This window comes from Corvus cornix, chromosome 1 (genome assembly GCF_000738735.6).
Source record: "Corvus cornix cornix isolate S_Up_H32 chromosome 1, ASM73873v5, whole genome shotgun sequence".
Lineage (NCBI taxonomy): Eukaryota > Metazoa > Chordata > Aves > Passeriformes > Corvidae > Corvus > Corvus cornix.
In genome coordinates, this window is record NC_046332.1 from 38793003 (window position 1) to 38811651 (window position 18649).

The 18649-nt window shown below is 39.3% G+C and overlaps 1 protein-coding gene across 3 annotated transcripts; it reads right to left on the reverse strand.

Moving 5' to 3' along the window:
• Positions 1 to 585: 585 nt before the first annotated feature.
• CCDC82 (coiled-coil domain containing 82) lies at positions 586 to 17346 on the reverse strand. Of its 3 annotated transcripts, none has more exons than XM_039563657.1 (8): positions 17048 to 17346; positions 16286 to 16844; positions 15590 to 15824; positions 14331 to 14423; positions 12396 to 12520; positions 11628 to 11798; positions 5229 to 5414; positions 586 to 4679 (listed from the first exon to the last, which is right to left on the reverse strand). In XM_039563657.1, the coding sequence occupies exons 1-8, from the start codon at positions 17341 to 17343 to the stop codon at positions 4614 to 4616; spliced, it is 1731 nt and encodes a 576-aa protein (XP_039419591.1). In that variant the 5' UTR covers positions 17344 to 17346; the 3' UTR covers positions 586 to 4613. The 3 variants fall into 3 exon arrangements, with proteins under 3 accessions (XP_039419591.1, XP_020440295.1, XP_010398923.2); XM_020584706.2 differs by having other exon boundaries at positions 17025 to 17140; XM_010400621.4 differs by having other exon boundaries at positions 16975 to 17140.
• Between the last annotated feature and the right edge of the window lie 1303 nt (positions 17347 to 18649).

Sequence of the window (18649 nt, forward strand, 5' to 3'; positions counted from 1 at the left end):
CTCACGTATGATGCTGCTCACCTGGCAAATTGTTTAACTTTGAAGTAGAGTCTGACTGCACCTGAGTCAGTTTTCTCATCCTTAAATTTTGGCCACAAGGTGCATGTAATTGCTGCTCTGTTTAAACTGTAAAGTAAGCAATCTTGAACAGAGCATTTCTGGATTTTTTTAAACTAAGACTAATTAATACAAGGAAACTGTGTTTACATCTTATTTAATAAACAATAGGGGAAGAAACCCCGAACAACCCCATGTCATCACTTACTGCCTAGACAATTACCAAAATTCACATCAACTATTCAGGGAAGTGGAGCCACTGGTATAATCCGGTTCTTTTAACATAATTTCACATATTTCTCATATTATTCCTTGGCTGGTAGATCATACTTTATTACATTCTTTTGCCTAATCTCTAAATTCAGATTAGAAATAGATTTGAGAAATTGTTCTCAAAGCAGAATCAGAGAGGCAACTTTTTAAAGTCTACTTTGTGCGTGCTGGATATTTCTCTTGGAATGGTATTGTATTTACAAGTGTTTGTGTAGCACACATGCACACTAGCCCACTCTGTTTATCCAGACAGACTTAAAAAAGGATAAAACTAGAAGTCTTTATTTATCCAAATAAATGTACACTAGAGGAGTTAAGCATGGGAATTGCCTGTAATTGCCTGCTGAAGTGCTAAAAATAGCTTTTTGGAAACAGGAGAAGCCTTCACTGTTGAAAAAGTGACAGTAACAGCTATCTACTATTAGCAAACAACTTTCTTTCCAAAAACTGAAGGACACGGGGAGAAAAATCGTTTCTTTTCATACTTCACTGCAAGATGTGAACAGAATATAGAGCAAAAAGTACCTCCTGTCCCACAAGTACATTGTGTTAGTAAGCCTGATCCTGTGCATAAATACCTTGTGTGAACTTCATCATTATCACCGTCTCCAGTTACAGAACTTAAACTAGAGCAGATTATCAAAACATTACAGGAACTAAAGTAATTCCCAAGTATGATCATTAATCACCCGTGCAAAGTCTAATCGCATACCGAGCTCTCTTCATTGTTCCATTAAGACAGGTACTTTATCTTAATTAGAGCTACTGCTTCAAAAATTAACACTAAAACCAATTTAAAATATCCTACTGGAACAAACATTTTATTCTCTCACCTCCTAACTTCACTCAACTTCTTTGATCTGGAAAAAAAAGCATGAAAGACTGGTCAGATTTCTAACGACTCCCATCGTTAGATTTTTGCACTTTTTTTTCTTCTATAAGTACTTTTACTGATTATTTCTATATATAGAAAGTCTCAGGGGTAAGTCTTCTTTGTGCTTCATACTGTACTAGCATTTGCAGACAGACCTGGAAAATTTGATCTAAATTTTTACATATTTACTCTTCTAAACCATTTTTTAACTTCCTGTGGTGAAGACAAATGTAAATGTGATATAATGACACTTCACATTTGCTGTCTTGTAGAAACACATCAGGTAGAACAACAGCCACAAAAAATATTATCACTTCCTCCCATCTCAGTGAGGGGAATATCAGAGTTTAAGAGACACAATACACACAAAAACATCACATCAGCTGCCAAATCAAATAGCTGCTTCTTACTGAAACAGAAATCAGTGATGTCAATTTAAGGCATTTTCTTAGTCCCACTGGTAATACCACAGACAAGATTAGTAAACCTACGGAAGCACCTTCTACCAGGAAATTCCATCAGGATACTTTTGTATCCCTGTTAGCAACAGAAAAAACAATGATCTGGAAAAATAATGCCTGCAGGAACAAGAAGTAGATAGCACACGCTTTTTAGGTCTATGAAGAGGAGGTGAGAAACAAGGTCTGTGATATCAAAAAATGAGTAAAACTAATCATTCAACAATGTGACCGTTTCAATTTTCAATCAAACTGCATGCATTATTGAAATATTACTTGTAATCAGCAAGCCAGAATTTCACAAACTTATTCTTTACTTTGGTAGTGAACAGTTTAAATGCAGCAAAATGAGAGATCAACCATTCATTTTGACAACAAAATTTTTAAGCAACAATCATAGTCTTGAGACTTTTCAGAAAATTTGTATGGTAGCAAAAACTAGGACCAGTCAGGAAGGCTCTAAGGGGCCATACTCCATTACATAGTACAGAACTAATTTCAGAATCGTTTTCCTTTGTGAGAATAAAGTTACACCAAATGTATGTTATGTTCTAGAGAAGCAAACCAACCCATAGAGATTTTGTTAACAGAAAGAAGTGAGGTATCAAGGAGGATTATTTTAACTAAAAGGGATAAATTCAAGATGGATTCCTGAGTACTTTTAAGTTGATGGGTGTGTTCCCACCAATATTCTCATAACAGAGATGAGGGAGGAAAAGAAATAGAGAAGAAAACCTTCAGCTTTGGTAACCAGGGAGATAGATACCAGACATATAAACCTCAGAATTTTATGTGTCCAAATCTTCAATATAAGTTTTCTTGACAGAAAAGTCTCAATATGTTTACCGGGAAGTTTCATCTTGGTTTTGTATACCTTGTATCTGTATGTGGTACAAAGGAGTACTGATGCTACTAACTCACCCTAATAGCATTTGAAACATTGCTGGATTTCAAGTCCTTAAAAAAGTAAAAGCAGTTCATTTCTTGCAATGAATGTGGGAAAAGGGGTAGTGAATGATAAATCTAAGGTACAGTCTCTATGTAAAAAAGCCAGCAGATGTTCATTGTTAAGCAATACACCTGGCAGCAGCTGCCTACCCAATGAGCATATCTGTTCCCAGTAAAGTGGCAAAATGAATGTGGGGATTTCTTATGGACAAATCTTTGAGAAATCAAGTTTCATTAGTTTTGCTGCTGACAGAGTAACCTGTTAAAAGGGTTCAGAGTGTTAACAGTATCTTTTACTAAGTTGATCAGCCACAAAAGACTAATAAGAGTATGTGCATACAGCAAGATGTAGGAACAGTTCCTAATGGGATTCAAAACCCTGTGCCCTGCACTTTTATCTTAGGCTATATCTGATTCTTTTTATATGCAGCCCAAAATACAGGGACAGAAACACTGAAAAAATTGGGTTGGAAGGGACAGGATCATAATGGCCAGGGATATCTTCCAGTAGACCAGAGTTTCTCAGAGCCCCAGCCTGACCTAACCTTAACACCCTTCCAGGGATGGGGCATCTTCACCTTCTCTGGGCAACCTGTGCTAGTGCCTCACCAACCTCACAGTAAAGAATTTCTTCCCTATGTCAATCTATACCTACCTTATTTGAGTTTAAAACTTGTTGGCCTGTCACCACAGGCCTTGGTAGAAAGTCCCTCTCCATCTTCCTTGTAGGTCCCCTTTAATTACTTAAAGGCTGAAATAAGGTCTCCAGAGCCTTCCCTTCTCCAGACTGAACAACTCCAACTCTCTCAGCCTATCTACAGCCAGCCCTCTGATCAATTTAGTGACCCTCCTCTGGACTTGCTCCAGCAGATCCAGTCTTTCCTGTCCCAGGACCCTAGAGCTGGATGCAGCATTCCAGGTACGGTTTCATAAGAGCAGAGGGGCAGAATCACCTCCTTCAACTTGCTGGCCACACTGCTTTGGATGCAGCCCAGGACACTGTTGGCTTTCTGGGCTGCAAGTGCACATTTACAGTTCATGTCCAATTTTCCAGAATGGACAGTACCATACTTAACCCTTCTTAAATCCATGAAAATCTACTCTTGATTTGGGTTTCATGAAATTCTTGTAAGCTACGCATCCCGTTTCTGACTAACTCCTACTTTCTGTTAAGTTACACTGGAAGAATTCTTGCTTATCTTGCATGGGCATATTAATCCATTCTCTTAGGACTGCAGTTACTCCAAGTTGCTGCCATTATGTTTGCACAATGTAACTTGATGTTTAAAATCTCAGTAAATTGCCCCAGCTGCTTATCAGAGACAGCAATGTGGGCCCATGTGCTCATTTAGATGGCTAAGCCAGACTCAGTCTGTATGACGCCTATACTGTGACTCATCACCTACTTTCTCAAGAGAGGAATGACTACTGTGCTGCAAATGTAGTCAGGACTGCAGAATATTTCCTCTGTTGCCTTGCAACTGTCTATACTGATTCCTCAAAGGAGAAATAGATCTTTGCATTTGGGTCCTGTTTGTTGTAACTATCATTCTAACTGACTGGACTTACTTGCACATAATGAGCAATAAGGAAGGTAAGATGCAAGTCCTAAGTTGTTGTGTAACAAAGCCTTACCTTTCCAAATATACCCACTTCAAAAGATCTCAGCATCTCCTACGTTCCCTACAATGCAGCTCAATATAAATAGGTGGAAGTTTTATTTCACAAGTAAATAGATAATGAACTGATACTTCCAACAGTAGGAAACTAAAGTGATTAATGCAGTAAAACTGGAAGGACTGATTTGGTAAAACTTTGGGTTTATATTGATACAGATGAGAAAAAAAAGATACAGCACATTATCAAACAGTAGTTTAAAGGCATATGAATTTAGATGCAACAGCCTACATAGAAATCTCAAAGTCCAGGCAGAGATAAAGTGCATGCAGATGAAGTAGGCCATTCACATTTTTAAGATGTCTTACAAAGAGCTATATGACCTCTTAATCAATTTTCTCTTCTTGAAAATTGTCTGCATCTTCCATGTAATCTTCAAGATCATTGTATCTCTGTGAATGAAACAAAATTTGTATAATTTATCAATATTCAATAACTGTATTATGTACAGACTGCTTTTTCTTGTTCAACACATGACCAAGCATGTCAATAACAATTTAGAAGCTCTATCTAAAAGCATACTACATGCAATTGTACTACAAACTGTCTTAAAATAGTTCATGAAGTGGTTCTGAATAATTCAAAGTACTTCAGTGTAAACAGAATCCTAAAATATTCTTGCTGTGCCTCATGTACATCTTTCCCATCTTTCTAAGTTACAGCTCAAGTTTGTTGTGTTGCTGCTTTCAAATGGAACAGGGGCCTGCCCACCACAGCCCAGAGATCATGCAGCTGTCAAAAAGCTTCATGTCAAAAGCTGATGCAAACTCTGTGTGAGCACAGCAGCACAGCACTGTTTGAAATGCTGGGTCAGCAGAAATGGGGGAATGGTTGAGCTGTGTTATTGATAGCTGGTAATTCAGAACTGATCCATTAAATCAGACATTTTATCTGAACTTTTATCTGCTTGGAAAAGGATACAGGAAATAACCAAGTCATACCTTCTGAATCCACCCACTCTCTTCTAAGTGGCTGAAAAGCCGCTCTACTGTGTCTTTGACTGGTTCATCCTCAACACCATCCAGTTCAGCAACAGAGCTGCAACCCATGTACAATTTGTACTTGAAGTGCTTCAAGTTGTGATAAACTCTTGTACGATTTGCACACACCACGCCAACCTTCAAAACCTAGGCCAGAACGAACAAATCATTCTCTCTGACAGAACTATGGTTATCTTTACAATACACAGAATTGGTGAGCTAATCTAGTAAGATTTAACCAGTCAGTCCAGGAAATTTTTTTGAATAATGAAATAAACAGAATGACACTACGTGCATAAAATTAGCACACACCCATGTAGTTTTCACAGCTACAGCACAAGGATTTTTGAGCAAGCAGGCAGGCAGCAAGTCCAAGCAATGGCAGCTTATCAGTGCAGTCTTCTTGCAAACACAGTCTTGTTTGTAATTGATTGTACCTTTCCTATCTCATTGTGGAACTTTGCTACAAAATCACTAACACTTTAGACAACCATCATATTGTGAAAGCAGAGGAAGAGGAATCATTTGTTTATTTTTGCTTACTATCTAAGTACTTCCTAGGTAGATAAAATACCAATTTTAACATTTTGTAGACTGAAAAATATTCAATATTTCTTCAAGAAAGATATATAAACACATATAGACATATGCTTCAAAGCATCTACTTAATAAATGGAGAGGTTGAATTTCAAAAAAATAAAGTCTGAACTTGAAGTTTCACACAATACAAATGTTAATCTGCAACTGTCTGGAAGGAATAGCTAAACCATAATGCTGCAGAAAATAAAGCCTCTGCATCTCCCAGTTATTACCAGTTTTACTTCCACGATTTCCAGGCAGAAAAGATGGAACTGTCTTACTTCACAGTTTTCTTTACAACAGTATTTATAGACAAACAAATGGTAAATGTGCCTGTTACTACATGATCAGAGCATGGATTAGAATAGATCTGTTATAATCTATCAGCACTACCATGAAAATACTGAGTAATATATTGGTTAGAAGAACCTTTGGCTATCCTAAGTGTTCACTAAGAGTATGTGACATTGGAGGTGCAAGGAGGGAGCAAGACTCAACTTTCACCTGTGTTTAAGCACATCCTGCATTTCACAAGGGTATATTTTGCTCCACGTCTACCAGAACAGTACTTCCAATAGATACAATGGCAAGTCAGAAGATTCTATCCTCTGTAAATGACCCACAGGCGCACTGATTGCTACTCCAACCCATGGAGACAAAGCCTATCAGGTAAGAAATCTACCTGGCTGGCTTTTGGAAGTCAGGTTTTCTAAAAAGCAACATAATTAATACACATGTAAAGTAACTGATTTAGTTTTTCTGAAAAAAAACCCTCATCAACTTATCCTCCAAGAACAGCATTGTTTTGGACTGATGACTTGTCACACCTTTGCATATCAAGTATGTAAATGGCTGAAGTTCTCTGCATTGGTAATGCAAGCTGCAACTGTATTGCTGTTTTAGATTACACACACACACACACATATATATGTATAAGAATCAACCAAATTTTAAGTTGCAAAATTATTTCTTCTGAGCCACAACAGTGCTACCTTTTATTTCTAATAATCTGAATACTCTCAAATTACAATAAAGTTAAGTTTTAATTAATGCTTATAACCCACATTTTCAGGGAGCTTTTCTGAATGCATGACCAAATGTTTGCATCTGTGAGCAGTTCCCTATAGCGGCCGGGTTGGTGTCTGTGGCTCAGACCCAGGAAGCTGTGACGGATCCAGAGAGAGCGCCCCACAAGGGACAGTCTTCCAGAGGTCTGTGCTGTTCCCTCAGCTGCCGGGGATGCCTCTGCAGAAAGGCTGCCTGTCTCAGCAGGCTGTCAGCCCTTTAGTGATTCAGCAAGAGTGATTTCAGCTCTTGTTCTGCGAGGCAAACCCCAGGCTGGACCGGAGGAGAGACGGGAGGCTCGTAGAGCAGTTCCACATGAGGCAGCTTTATTAGCCTGCCACCCTGCAAAGGGGAAGCCAGGGATGAGCTCTCAGAACTCAAGGGGAGAAGGGTAGATCTTATAGGGGTACAAGGGTGGGTGTGAGAGGGTAGAAGCCAATGGGTTACAAGGAATCTACATAGGGTCTCCCAGAGGATCATGGTTCTTGTTTTCTCTCACCCTCACTGAAGAGAGCTGCCTTCTCCAAGGGGATTCTGCTGGGAGGTTGTGCAATCTCCGTATCAGCAGGCCTCCATCCAGGGCAGGGGCTGGGCATACCCCACAGTTCCCCAAAACACCTGACCTACTTGTGCAATCTAGCACTAGCTCTTATCTGCTGACAATAACAGAAAAATGTACTTATAAAGATTAAACAAAATTTATACATATTAGTTATGTATTTTCTTAACTATATGAATATATCTCAATTCCTTAAATATATTAACCAGCAGCTCAGTGGATATCACCAGGCATAATATCAGTTAAATCAAAAGAGACACACTTAACTTAAAAGAACTTTTGATCTGACCGACAGTAAATGGTTATTAACTGAAATGTTAAAACATTTTGAGATAAAAAATGCCTATATTTTAATTCTCTACTGATCATGTACATGTTGTACCTATACACAGCTCCATTTTCTAGTATCCCCAAAACTGAAAAACTAAGGCTTGCGTTTGGTGGTGCAGGTGCTTCTGAAGTGCAAGACCTACCAACCAATGCTGAGCCTTGATTAATTCACATTTCCAAAAGCACCATTTCAAATACTGCAGCAATGAAGAACTGAGCTCCAATGTTTCATAGAGCATTGCACAACTTTTCAAGTATCCCAAGCAATCCCAAGCAATGAGGTGTGGCATTTGGAACATTATGTGATATAAAATAAGAGATACCATCTTGCATCAAACTGATGGCCCATTTTTTCCCCCTGTGACAACAGCTAGCAGGAGACGTTTAGGAAGTTAGTATAAGATCCAGCACAAACATTAGAATGATCAGAAGATTACCACACATTTTCTGGCGGTCAAGAGTTTGTCTGTCTCATCCCAACTATCATGTTCCACAGTGTGAAAGAACCTTCCCTAAGAACCTGTCTAATCCATTTTGGGACCCAATACTATTTTTCCCTTCCAAAATATCCTGTGGCAGCGAGTTTCATAGCTTATTTATGTGCAAGGTAGAGAAATGCCAAAGGCAAATAGCTAAATACCGTATAAATGTAACTATGTATTGTGTTTTTAAGCAAGAAAGATAGTCTAAAAATACAATGCTATTTCAGAATGCAGCTTTGGAAAGAATCTCAGTACTGTACTTACTCTAATTTTTTCCCCTCACAGTTCTCAGTCCCTCTGTGTTAATGCTTAACTTATCTACTCAAACTGGCCCTATCAGCCAAAGTTGTGTTAAATCACTTTGTATGGAATGTAGCAGCATGGTTGGACAATAGCACAACACGTAGTGACTGAATCCATGTCCTCTAAGCATGTTTATAAACAGAACACCATGACTGAGAGTAGGAAACAGTTTATAATCCAGGTTACATAAGGAGCAAGGAAGTGTGGGGGACACCTATCTCTAAACCTTGCAATTCTCCCTGACCGTGGGGAAATGAGAATTGGCACCTACACAGTGAACAATCACTGCAAGCCTAAGCAAAACTGGAACAGCTGTTTCTCCTCTCTTTCTACTGGCAAAGCAGAATACTTCAGAGATGAGAGAAAAGGAAAGTTTTATGCAGAAGAAGGAGGTTGGAGGTCTGGTTTTGTTCTCTTCACATCTACTTTTCTCATGTATTTTCAAACAAATCTATAGAAAGTAGTCCAACTATGTCTTTCCGTTCAATTTGGTCTGTCAGTGCTGAACTGCCTTCTCTATCAGTCAATTAAGTTTGTGAAATTGAAGTTTTATGTAGCTCTGTGAGCCTCTTTTTCTTTTATATATTTTTTTCTAAATTGGCAGGACAAGTTGATCAATGCATTGCCAGCAGAGCTTTAAAGACAACTTGAGAATAGTACTTTTAGCAGTCTAAACTGCAGGTCACTACAAGAACACAAACGTTGCATTACAAGACACTATCAAAAATGACTGGAAAGTGCTCTATTACTCTCTCTCCCAAGTCTGTTTAACAGCCACTGAGCTATACTGAGCAGGCACATAGCAGACATGTCCCCAGATGCTGGTGTACACAGGGTAAAAAAAGCTCCCATTCTGTACTGCTAAACTGAAGGGGACAAAATTGAACTAGCAAGTGAGTTCGATATTCTATAGAATACTTCAAGTTTTTTCCAAAGTGAAAAATAAACAATACTTTATGCAGGACAACATTTGGTCAGCAGTGAGGGAATTGCTACTGTTATTTCCGCAGTTAAGTTGGAAGTTAAGTAAAGATTAAACTCTGCTAGTTCACTAATTATTTCTGGTTGGGTAAGGCACACACTTCCCATGAAAAATGGAGTATTTTTAAATCGGTGATCTGTACGTAAGGAAGAATGACTGTACGACAGACTGCAGCATCAGTGCTGGGATGATTGCAGAGGACTTAACTGTTTTCCTGTAATAAACAGGATTAAAAGGGGAAAAGCATTGCTGGAAAAGCCTAGCTTTCTTGACTATCATGCACATACATACTTTTCAAAACAGAGTATCAGCAACTGCTGCTTAGAAGGGTCTGTAACATAAGAAAAACTCTGGCACGGATTTTTAAGCTCCTGCATTACATGGATGTATGTATATTACATGTATGTATGATAACAAAATGATAATCATAGCGACACTTCTCAAATCTGTAAGCTAAAGAATTTGCAAACCTCCAAGCAATACAGGCTTGAGGTTCAGTAAGGTATACGCCCTGTTTGACAAGGGCTTCGCTTTATTTTTACTTAAGAAATCCTATTACACCTCATTACCAAATATACTGAAAAAACTCCTTGTTCTGAAACTTTTTTTTATTTTCAACAAATACTGTGAGGCACTTCAGCTGTATTCAAAAATTCTTTTACACTCACAAATAAAGTACCATCTGTGTCTCCTGAAAGGGAAGAAAGGCAGAACTTGGATCTCAGCTTGGTAAATAACTGCAGCAATATTTTAGTCTTGACAAATCATGTGCTTTGAATTTATCATAAGAAGTCATGAATTGCATTACTGAAGGTCATATGCATACCTAATCATAACAATTATGTGTAGCTGTAAATTTGAAGGGAAGATCTGTAAATATTAGAAACACCCAGGTTCTTAAGACTCAAGGTTTTCAAAAGGCTCAGCTGTGAAATAAAATTATATTAGGCTATTATTAATTATTTTAGGTGACTGCTCAAGTCACCTAAAATGACTGCCTAATGGAATGTTATGTAACAACATGAAAGATGCCTTTTACTCAAAAAAAAAATAATTTAATCCAAAATGTTCTAGAAGGGACAACTGAGGGAGAAACAGATGCAAGACTACTTAAATGGAAGTGTTCTCTAGTTTGGACAAGTAGTTCTGATAATGCAGTAATGGGGAAAAGGCTGTAACAAAATGCATTGATGTAGGTAGGAACAAGTCTTCTTGAAAGGAGATCAGCAACTTCAAGTGTCAATGCATCTGAGGTGCCAAGATACTTTGTCCTGAGTGAATAGCTACGTGGCAAATAGCAGACGTGGGAAAAAACCTGAAGAATGAAGCAGTAAATTCTGACTAGGTTGCACTTGGACTGTTAGGATGACCATTGCACTGTTTCACTCAGTGTTTGAACCTAAAGCAAACAAGAGCTGTTGGAGTGCACGTGGACCCTCCAAGTGCTACAGGCAGAGCAGGCACAGAATTAGTAAACCTAGCGACCCAATGCAGAACAAACTTTACTTGCAACAAAATAGAAAACACAATCATTCAATGGTGATGATTGTCCATCATACAGAAGTTACTTTTACAAAGTTTCTGAGAGCTAATCAAAGCAAGATTCCTGCTGGGAAAGTCTTAAGGGCGCTATAGGCACGCAAAGGTAAAGGGCTTTTTCACTAAGGGGTAACAGCACACGGGTCATTGTGATGCAAGCAAAACCAAAGGTCATAGAAAAACATTTGACTTCTTTTCTTGATAAAAGTTGGATTTATTTGAGGATAATTTTCATTACCTGTTTCCCAACATATAAGAAAGTGGGAAGGGGAGAGGCAGGCAGAGGGGAATGCCTCCATTCATGTTTTCAAGTTTTATAGGAACTTCCTTCATAATTATGAAGCTAAATCCAAGTCTATACTCCTCCAAATCATTCCTCGTATTTAAAAATTAATAGGGCTTAGACATGGAAAAACAATAGCCTAACACTTGCATCTAGAATTATAGACTAGATGTGTTGATAAGTGATTTTCTGTAATACTACATAAAGCTTAAAAATCAGAGTGCTGGTTTGAAATTACCTGTTTATCATCTGACATGAAGTCATCCACTTCCAAAGTTTTACTATTATAAAGCCTTCCAGAGAGCAACACATTGAACTTACAACACCGCTTCATTTCACAGGCCTGACAAGACATATTTTTTGTATCTTTTAAGCTTATGCGAACATCTGGGTAACAATCCACACGCTCCTGAAAAACAGATTCCAAATAACATTAAAGAATCTCTGTCAACTGAACAGTGCCTCCAACAGGCTGCTGAGTACTCTGTACTCACACACAATTAGTCCAAGAGAAATGAGAGAGATTCAAATCTCCATTATTACAGTGATTATTAGATCATCACACCTATCACACTAATACCCTTCTAGTAATATACATACAGTGACTAATTACTCTATACTGACTTAATTTTTTGTAGTAGTAATAGTAGTAGAAGGTTCACAATGAACGTACTGTTTACCGTTTTGTGGGAGGAGGGAAAATTTTTGTTACAACATTTAGCAAGTGACAAAAAAATCCTCAAAAGTCATCTGCTGAAGTTAGCAGGAGACACATTCAGGTAGCTGAGAACAGATTCTGTTCTGCTAGGTGAATGCTTCTCTGGTTATAAACACATAAAATATTTCTGATATTTATATAAGCATCAAAACAAATTATGTAAGTTAAAGAACAATAGTTTCTATTAAAAAGTATATATAATTATAGTGATCGTTGCACCTTTACAGAGACTTACAGCATTAAAATTATTTGGAGGCCATTTCAGCATTTCAAGTGGAATCTACATACCTTGTATCGATCTTTCCAGCGACTTCTACAGATTAAGTTCTCAAGACGTGGCTGAATGAAGCGGTCGTCCAAATAATGAAGTGAGAGCAGCATATCCTGTGCATATTTCTTCTGTCTTGTTCCATCTGTTCAGTGAGAATCATTACTAATTTGCTGAGCACCCTATGTTGTACAAGTTTCTTTAGAAAAAAATTTCAAGAACATTATGCTTCTTCATACTAAGAACTATGAATGATTTTACTAAACTATTATTCAATACATTTGTTACTGTTATCCATAAAAGTGATCCATGCAATCCATGCATCTTGATAAAGGCATCTATTTTATCATTTTAAAAGCGGTACATAAATAAACTCTACAATCAAGTCAAAAGCTCTCATCCCAAATCGAGATCCATTCATTCAGTTACATTTAAAATAATGGAAAAGGAGGAAGCATGTGGGGGAATGTCTTGCTTTTTGACCAATCTGTTTAATTTGTTCATAATGTAAAACGGAAGTGGTTGGAATCCATGAAAACAAACTCCTCTGAGCTACTTCAGAGCAGAAATTTTGACAACTCTCTTTGTTACTTATAAAAGAGCACAGAGAAACTGACCTTTACTTCAGCAGCACCGGTCAGATGCGTTGAGTTAGACAGCATAAGTACTTCCAAATACTTACTCAAGCAAAATAAATAAAAAAGCACAAGCATGTGTAAAACTACCACTATTTCACTACTGTTTCCCAAATACATACTGGACTCCAGGAATTAAACAGGTCTTCCCTAGATGCAGGGAAATGCACACTGTCCTGGAACTTCAGTCTGTACAGATATAAAACTTAGTTCAGCTACCTTCCCATGTCTTCTAGCAAAGCTGTTATCCAAAAAAAAAGCAGAGCTGAGAAGGACCACTGGCTATCTACCTTTCTACATCAAAGTAGTTGTCATTATAGCCACCATAATTGCAATTAACTGTTTGTCCATATTCACTTTACACACACATCTGCAGTATGAGATTGAAGAGGCTGTGCTAGACCACAAAACAAAATCCCTCCCAATAAAAAGCAAGTGTGAACTCCAATACTATAGTAGCTGCTCTTGAATCAAAACTAATGAAGAGATTCACTTCCATTAACTCGGAACAATCCGTTCTACGTTATAAAAATACAATTTTGTAATGCTAGGCTATGTTCATACAAGGTTCACGTACAACCTCCAGCTCACCCGCAGAGCTCATTTACTTCCAGCAACTTGGCGGTAAGTTGTTACATCTTATAGAGCAGATGCCGTTTGAAATAGAAGGAAGCTATTACAACATCAATCTGACAGTGTTTACTTATTACTTTCCATAAGCTTGTTTTTACTTGTTGAAACAAACCAAACCAAACACCTGAAAGAACTAGCAGTGGTAGAAGAAAGACATTTTCAGCTCTAAGTGTATACAGCCTTTATTCTGAGGTCTGTGGGATACTTCAGCTTCTCCATTCCCTCTCAGTTAGATGACACCAAAACCTCCACTCTTTGGCACTTTACTGACTCCTTCCACAATCTGACACTGAGTCCTCTCCTTAATTCCTGAGAAAAAAAGCTGTGAAGCACAAGAGACTTTAACAAACCAGCTGACCTTGCAATGTTTTCATTGAGATACCTGCTTCGAAACGAATTTGGTTTTCATGCTGGAAAGGTTACTACTGATTAGTAACACAGAAACACATTCCTACATCTCAAGAAGGCATTTTAAGCCTTCTGTGCTTAAGATTTAAGTCTACACATTTTTCCAAGATTACTGTATCATTTTCAGATAAGAGTCCCCTCTGCACTCCCCCATCAAAGTTAGATAGCAGGAAAACCACAGATTTCAGGACCCTAATCAGGAGAAACACCTTTCCCTAGAATAAATGACTTTGTACAACTTTGAATGAATTACTACATTATTTCATGCAATTTACTTACCATATAATGAGCTCAGAAAAGTGTCATCAATTGCATTTATGAGGAAAGCCTTTACTATTCTTTTGAAGTGTACATAATGATCACAGCGAGATACTGGGAAGAAAGCAATACAACCAAAATTTACCAAAAGAAGGGGGGGAAAAAAAAAGCAAGCCATTTTAGAAGTCCTGTAAGAATTCTTTTTCTCCAGTATTGTAAATTTAAAATTTTAAAGTTATTTAAATATAGAATTAGAAATAATTTCAATGTACAACATCCACACTCATAGGATTTTGCCTTTAAATTGTGCTTCTCATCCCAATGATCCTACAGAATTTTAGCACCCTAAAGACACGTGCTTAAAGCAAGAAGAGTCCACAGTAAGAGCTACAAACACTAAGAGAAGTGAATAATTTGTTCTATGAACAGCAGAAAATAAGGTAAATCAGAGAAGGCCAGGCTTATGTTGTGGTCATGGGTTTTTTGCTTGCATTTTGTTTGTTTTGTTCATTTTTTTTCTTTCTTTCTAATACAGTTCTGCTGAGGTCTTCACTGGGGAAAAAATACCACAAATACTTGTGACTACCTACACTAGCACTGACTGTGCAGTCATACATACCTGCTTCTGAACAACAAAATATGGAATAACTCGCATAAAGTTCTGTTTCAAGTCTCTCTGCTCAATCCAGAAACTGGTTTTTGTAAAAGAACAACTTGAAGAGTTTTCTTGCTCTATGTAATTTCGCCGAGATTGGCCAATGAAGTCAGAAACCCCTCCAGACTTCTGGTCCCAAGTCTTACCACCACAGAACAAAAATACATTAAAAAACCCCCAAAAAACCAACCGAATAAAAAATCCAAAAAACAAAATCCCAAGCCGCAAACTCATGGTAAGAACAGAATTTGGACAGATTAACATAGCTGCTTTTAGCATAAACCACAAGATCGTAGGATGGAGGATGATGCTTTCAGGTCTCCACAGGAATGAATGCATCATAGGCAGCCTACTTCATCCTAAATCAGACCAACTTTAAAAAAATTTGTGCAATAAGGTTGCCCTTCCTCGCCCCCAGCTTACACCCTCTCTTTAGTTAGATACCAAAAGACTGTAAAAGTTTACTGTGGAAATCAGAAAGCTTTCACAATAAATTGAAGCCTTTTAGGTATATGCTTTTAACTATCATATCCTATTCCTTAGCATTTGTATTCAGCCTGTGAATTTTTATTACAGTACTATGAACAAGTTATACATAAAGAATCATCACTAATTCTGATCTTACACTGTGGGATGTACTGTGCCAGCAGCTCACTGTTTGATGGATTTGGCTGCTTTTGATGTGGCTGATTTTCACTCTTCACATGCTCTGTGTTGTCATTATCATCGTCATCGTCGTCTTCGTCTTCCTCTACTATAAAATCTTTCATGCTGCCACTGTCAGTTTCACTACCTTCTGATGGTGTGGGGGGCAACTGACAGAGCGGTTCCTCTTCCATTTCTGCTTCACTATTAGAATCCTAATTAAATTTTTTAAAAGTACTTCAAACACAAGAATTTTCAGCATTTGCACAGACAAAATACTCACACACCAGCTAAGATTTTTGACCATCTAATAACACCATTTGTTCAATTAACAAGAAAGCATGCATTTCCAAAAAAATACATCATTCTGTACTGGATGACAATTACTTTCAGCTTTAAATTAGCTATTTCCATGTACCTCTCTTCAGTCAACTTCTAAGAATTAAGCTAACATGAAATCTCCAAGATACTTCAGCAGGTATTGTGCTTCCTGATAAAAATAATTTGATAGATTTTCAGAAGTCAATCTTGTTATCTAGTTAATGTGACTATTAAAATATTACAGAACTACTCATGTCATGCATTCCAACCCAAAAACCCCCACTGATTTGCATCGCTTAACTCTTCCTCACATTAAATATTTTCTCCAATTAAATTTTAAAGATAAAACCCAGACCTCACAATTTGCACTGCTGCAGGATCTCCGAGCTGCGCTTTGTCTTGCAAGTTCTTTCAATTTTGCAAGCACTTGCTGTTTCCTATTAGTAGAAACATTCTCTGTAGGGCATGTTTTATCAGGCTGCTGTTTTTCAGAACTCTCATCGTCATCTATTATACAGCGGCGTTTGGCAGAAACCTTTCTAACAAGTATGTCACTGTCCTCACTTTCATCGCTGTCATACATGACAGAGGTGCTCGACCTCTTACGCTTCCCAGGCACAACGCACTCATCGTCACCATCTTCTGTTACTTCCCCACTGTGGCCTTTCTCCTCCTGGTCTGAAAGGCTGATCTGCACAGCCGTTTGGTCTTTTTCATCTGTTTCACTTTCTGATGTGGTAGACTCTTCCACCTCCTCAGAGGTGGCTGAGGATTCGTCATTGCTGTCCAGCAGTATGAGCTCCCTTCTAGTGCGTCTCCAATCGACTCGGGATTTGGATGACGGCAGCTCTGTCTCTGCTGTCTTACTTCTTGTTTCGTATCTTTTGACAGCTGGTTTCATCCCCATCGGAAGGCTGCAGCAACACACCAAAATATAAACCGGTAGAACAAAGCACTTATTACACCGTGCCATTCAAAGGGGAGAAAAAAAAAGAATACATGAGCATACGTATTTTGCTCCACAAGCTTATGATTTAGCAGTACCGTTAAGAGACAGAGGCGGAAACCAGCACCAAACAAAACTCAGCACGCACAGTAACTTCTCGAGAGGCTACACCTTACTCCAGACACGCAGAAGCGCCCGCGCCCAGCGTGGCTGAACTCAAGGAATGAGGCACCGCTACCGCTCCCACCGCCGCCTCCCGGCACCGCGCGGCTCCAGGGCCGTTGTGGGCCCGTTCGGTTCCGTTCCGTTCCGTTCCGTTCCGTTCCGTGCCGGGACACGCCGCTTCCCGCCCCACTGTCACCGTCACCGCCCGCCGCTTCCCGCCGCGCCGCCTCAGCCGCCGAGCGCGGCCTCCCGCCCCGCCACGGCCCCGCGCGTTCCGATTGGTCGCCGTGCCTGTCACTCATCCCGCCGCGATGTTTACGGAAGTGCTGTCACGGCGCGGTAGGGGTCGGGAGGAGGGTTATGTTTGAGTTGGCGCGCAGTGGGTGGCGAATGGTGGCAGGTTCGAGTCCCGCCTCGGCGCTCTCCGGCGCCTCACTCGGAGGTTTCGGGCAGCGCAGTCGTGTGGTAGTTTAGTTCTTTGTGCCCGTCCTAGGTGCATTCCCGAAAAAAGTCTGCGTGGGCTTGTGGGGTACGGCACCTCCTCAGAGGGCTGGCAGGGCTCACCGCTGGTCTGAGGCGCCCCCGCCGCAGCAGCTTCCACAGCAGCCCTGGGAGCAAACCCCGGGCTTGTGAGGCGTGGCTGGGGGAGCTGGGGGTGTTTAACCTGGAGAAAAGGAGGCTCGGGGGGGCCTTATCGTTCTCGACAACTGCCTGAAAGGAGGGCGCAGCAAGGACAGGACGAGAGGAAATGGCCTCGAGTTGCGGCAGGGGAGGTTTAGGTCGTACATCAGGAAAAAATTTCTTCCCAGAAAGGATAGTCAAGCACTGGAACAGGCTGCTCAGGGAAGTCCTGGAGTTATCGTCCCTGGAAACATTCAGAAGCGGTGTGGATATAGCACCTGAGGATAGGTTTTAGCGGTGAACACAGTGTTGGTGCTGGGCCGGGGGTGGGGCTTGATGATCTCAGAGGTCTTTCCAGCCTTAACGATTCTATGGCTCTGTGAATAATGAGCTTCTGCTGGTTTTCTGCATAAAGCGTCTTTGAATAGGATGCTGGATTCTGTTCAGAGCTAATAAACTTACAGATAGATGCATTTTAGTAACAAGATTCATGTCTTAAATTTTCTCTGCTTTGCTTGGTCTGTGGCAGAAAGCTGCTGTTACCTTGGAACTCATTCTGCTGACATATTTTTGTACTGCTTTAACAAGATCTTGTAATTGCTTGCATATATTTCTTTAAAAATAGCTGCTAACAAAACCACAAGGAGAGGAAATCCTGGAAAGGAAAGACAGTTATTTCTCCTCTTATTTACATAATGAATTTGATATGGTGAAGAAGTGTGCACAGGTGGGTTGAATTCCCACCAAAATGTTTATATTGAAAGGATTATAATGGTTATAATTAAAGGATTATGTTGCATTAAGTGATTTATAGTCCTGGGCTGACATTTCTTTTAATTACTTTAAGTTTAAAGTCAGTACGTGAATTTTCACATAAATAAACGGATCAGAGTTTGTTCATGATTTATCATTTCCTCCAAAGTGTGGTGGAACTTAACATTTCAGAGTGCTGCTCTGTCCCTGGTCGCCATGGCATTTCTTGCTTCC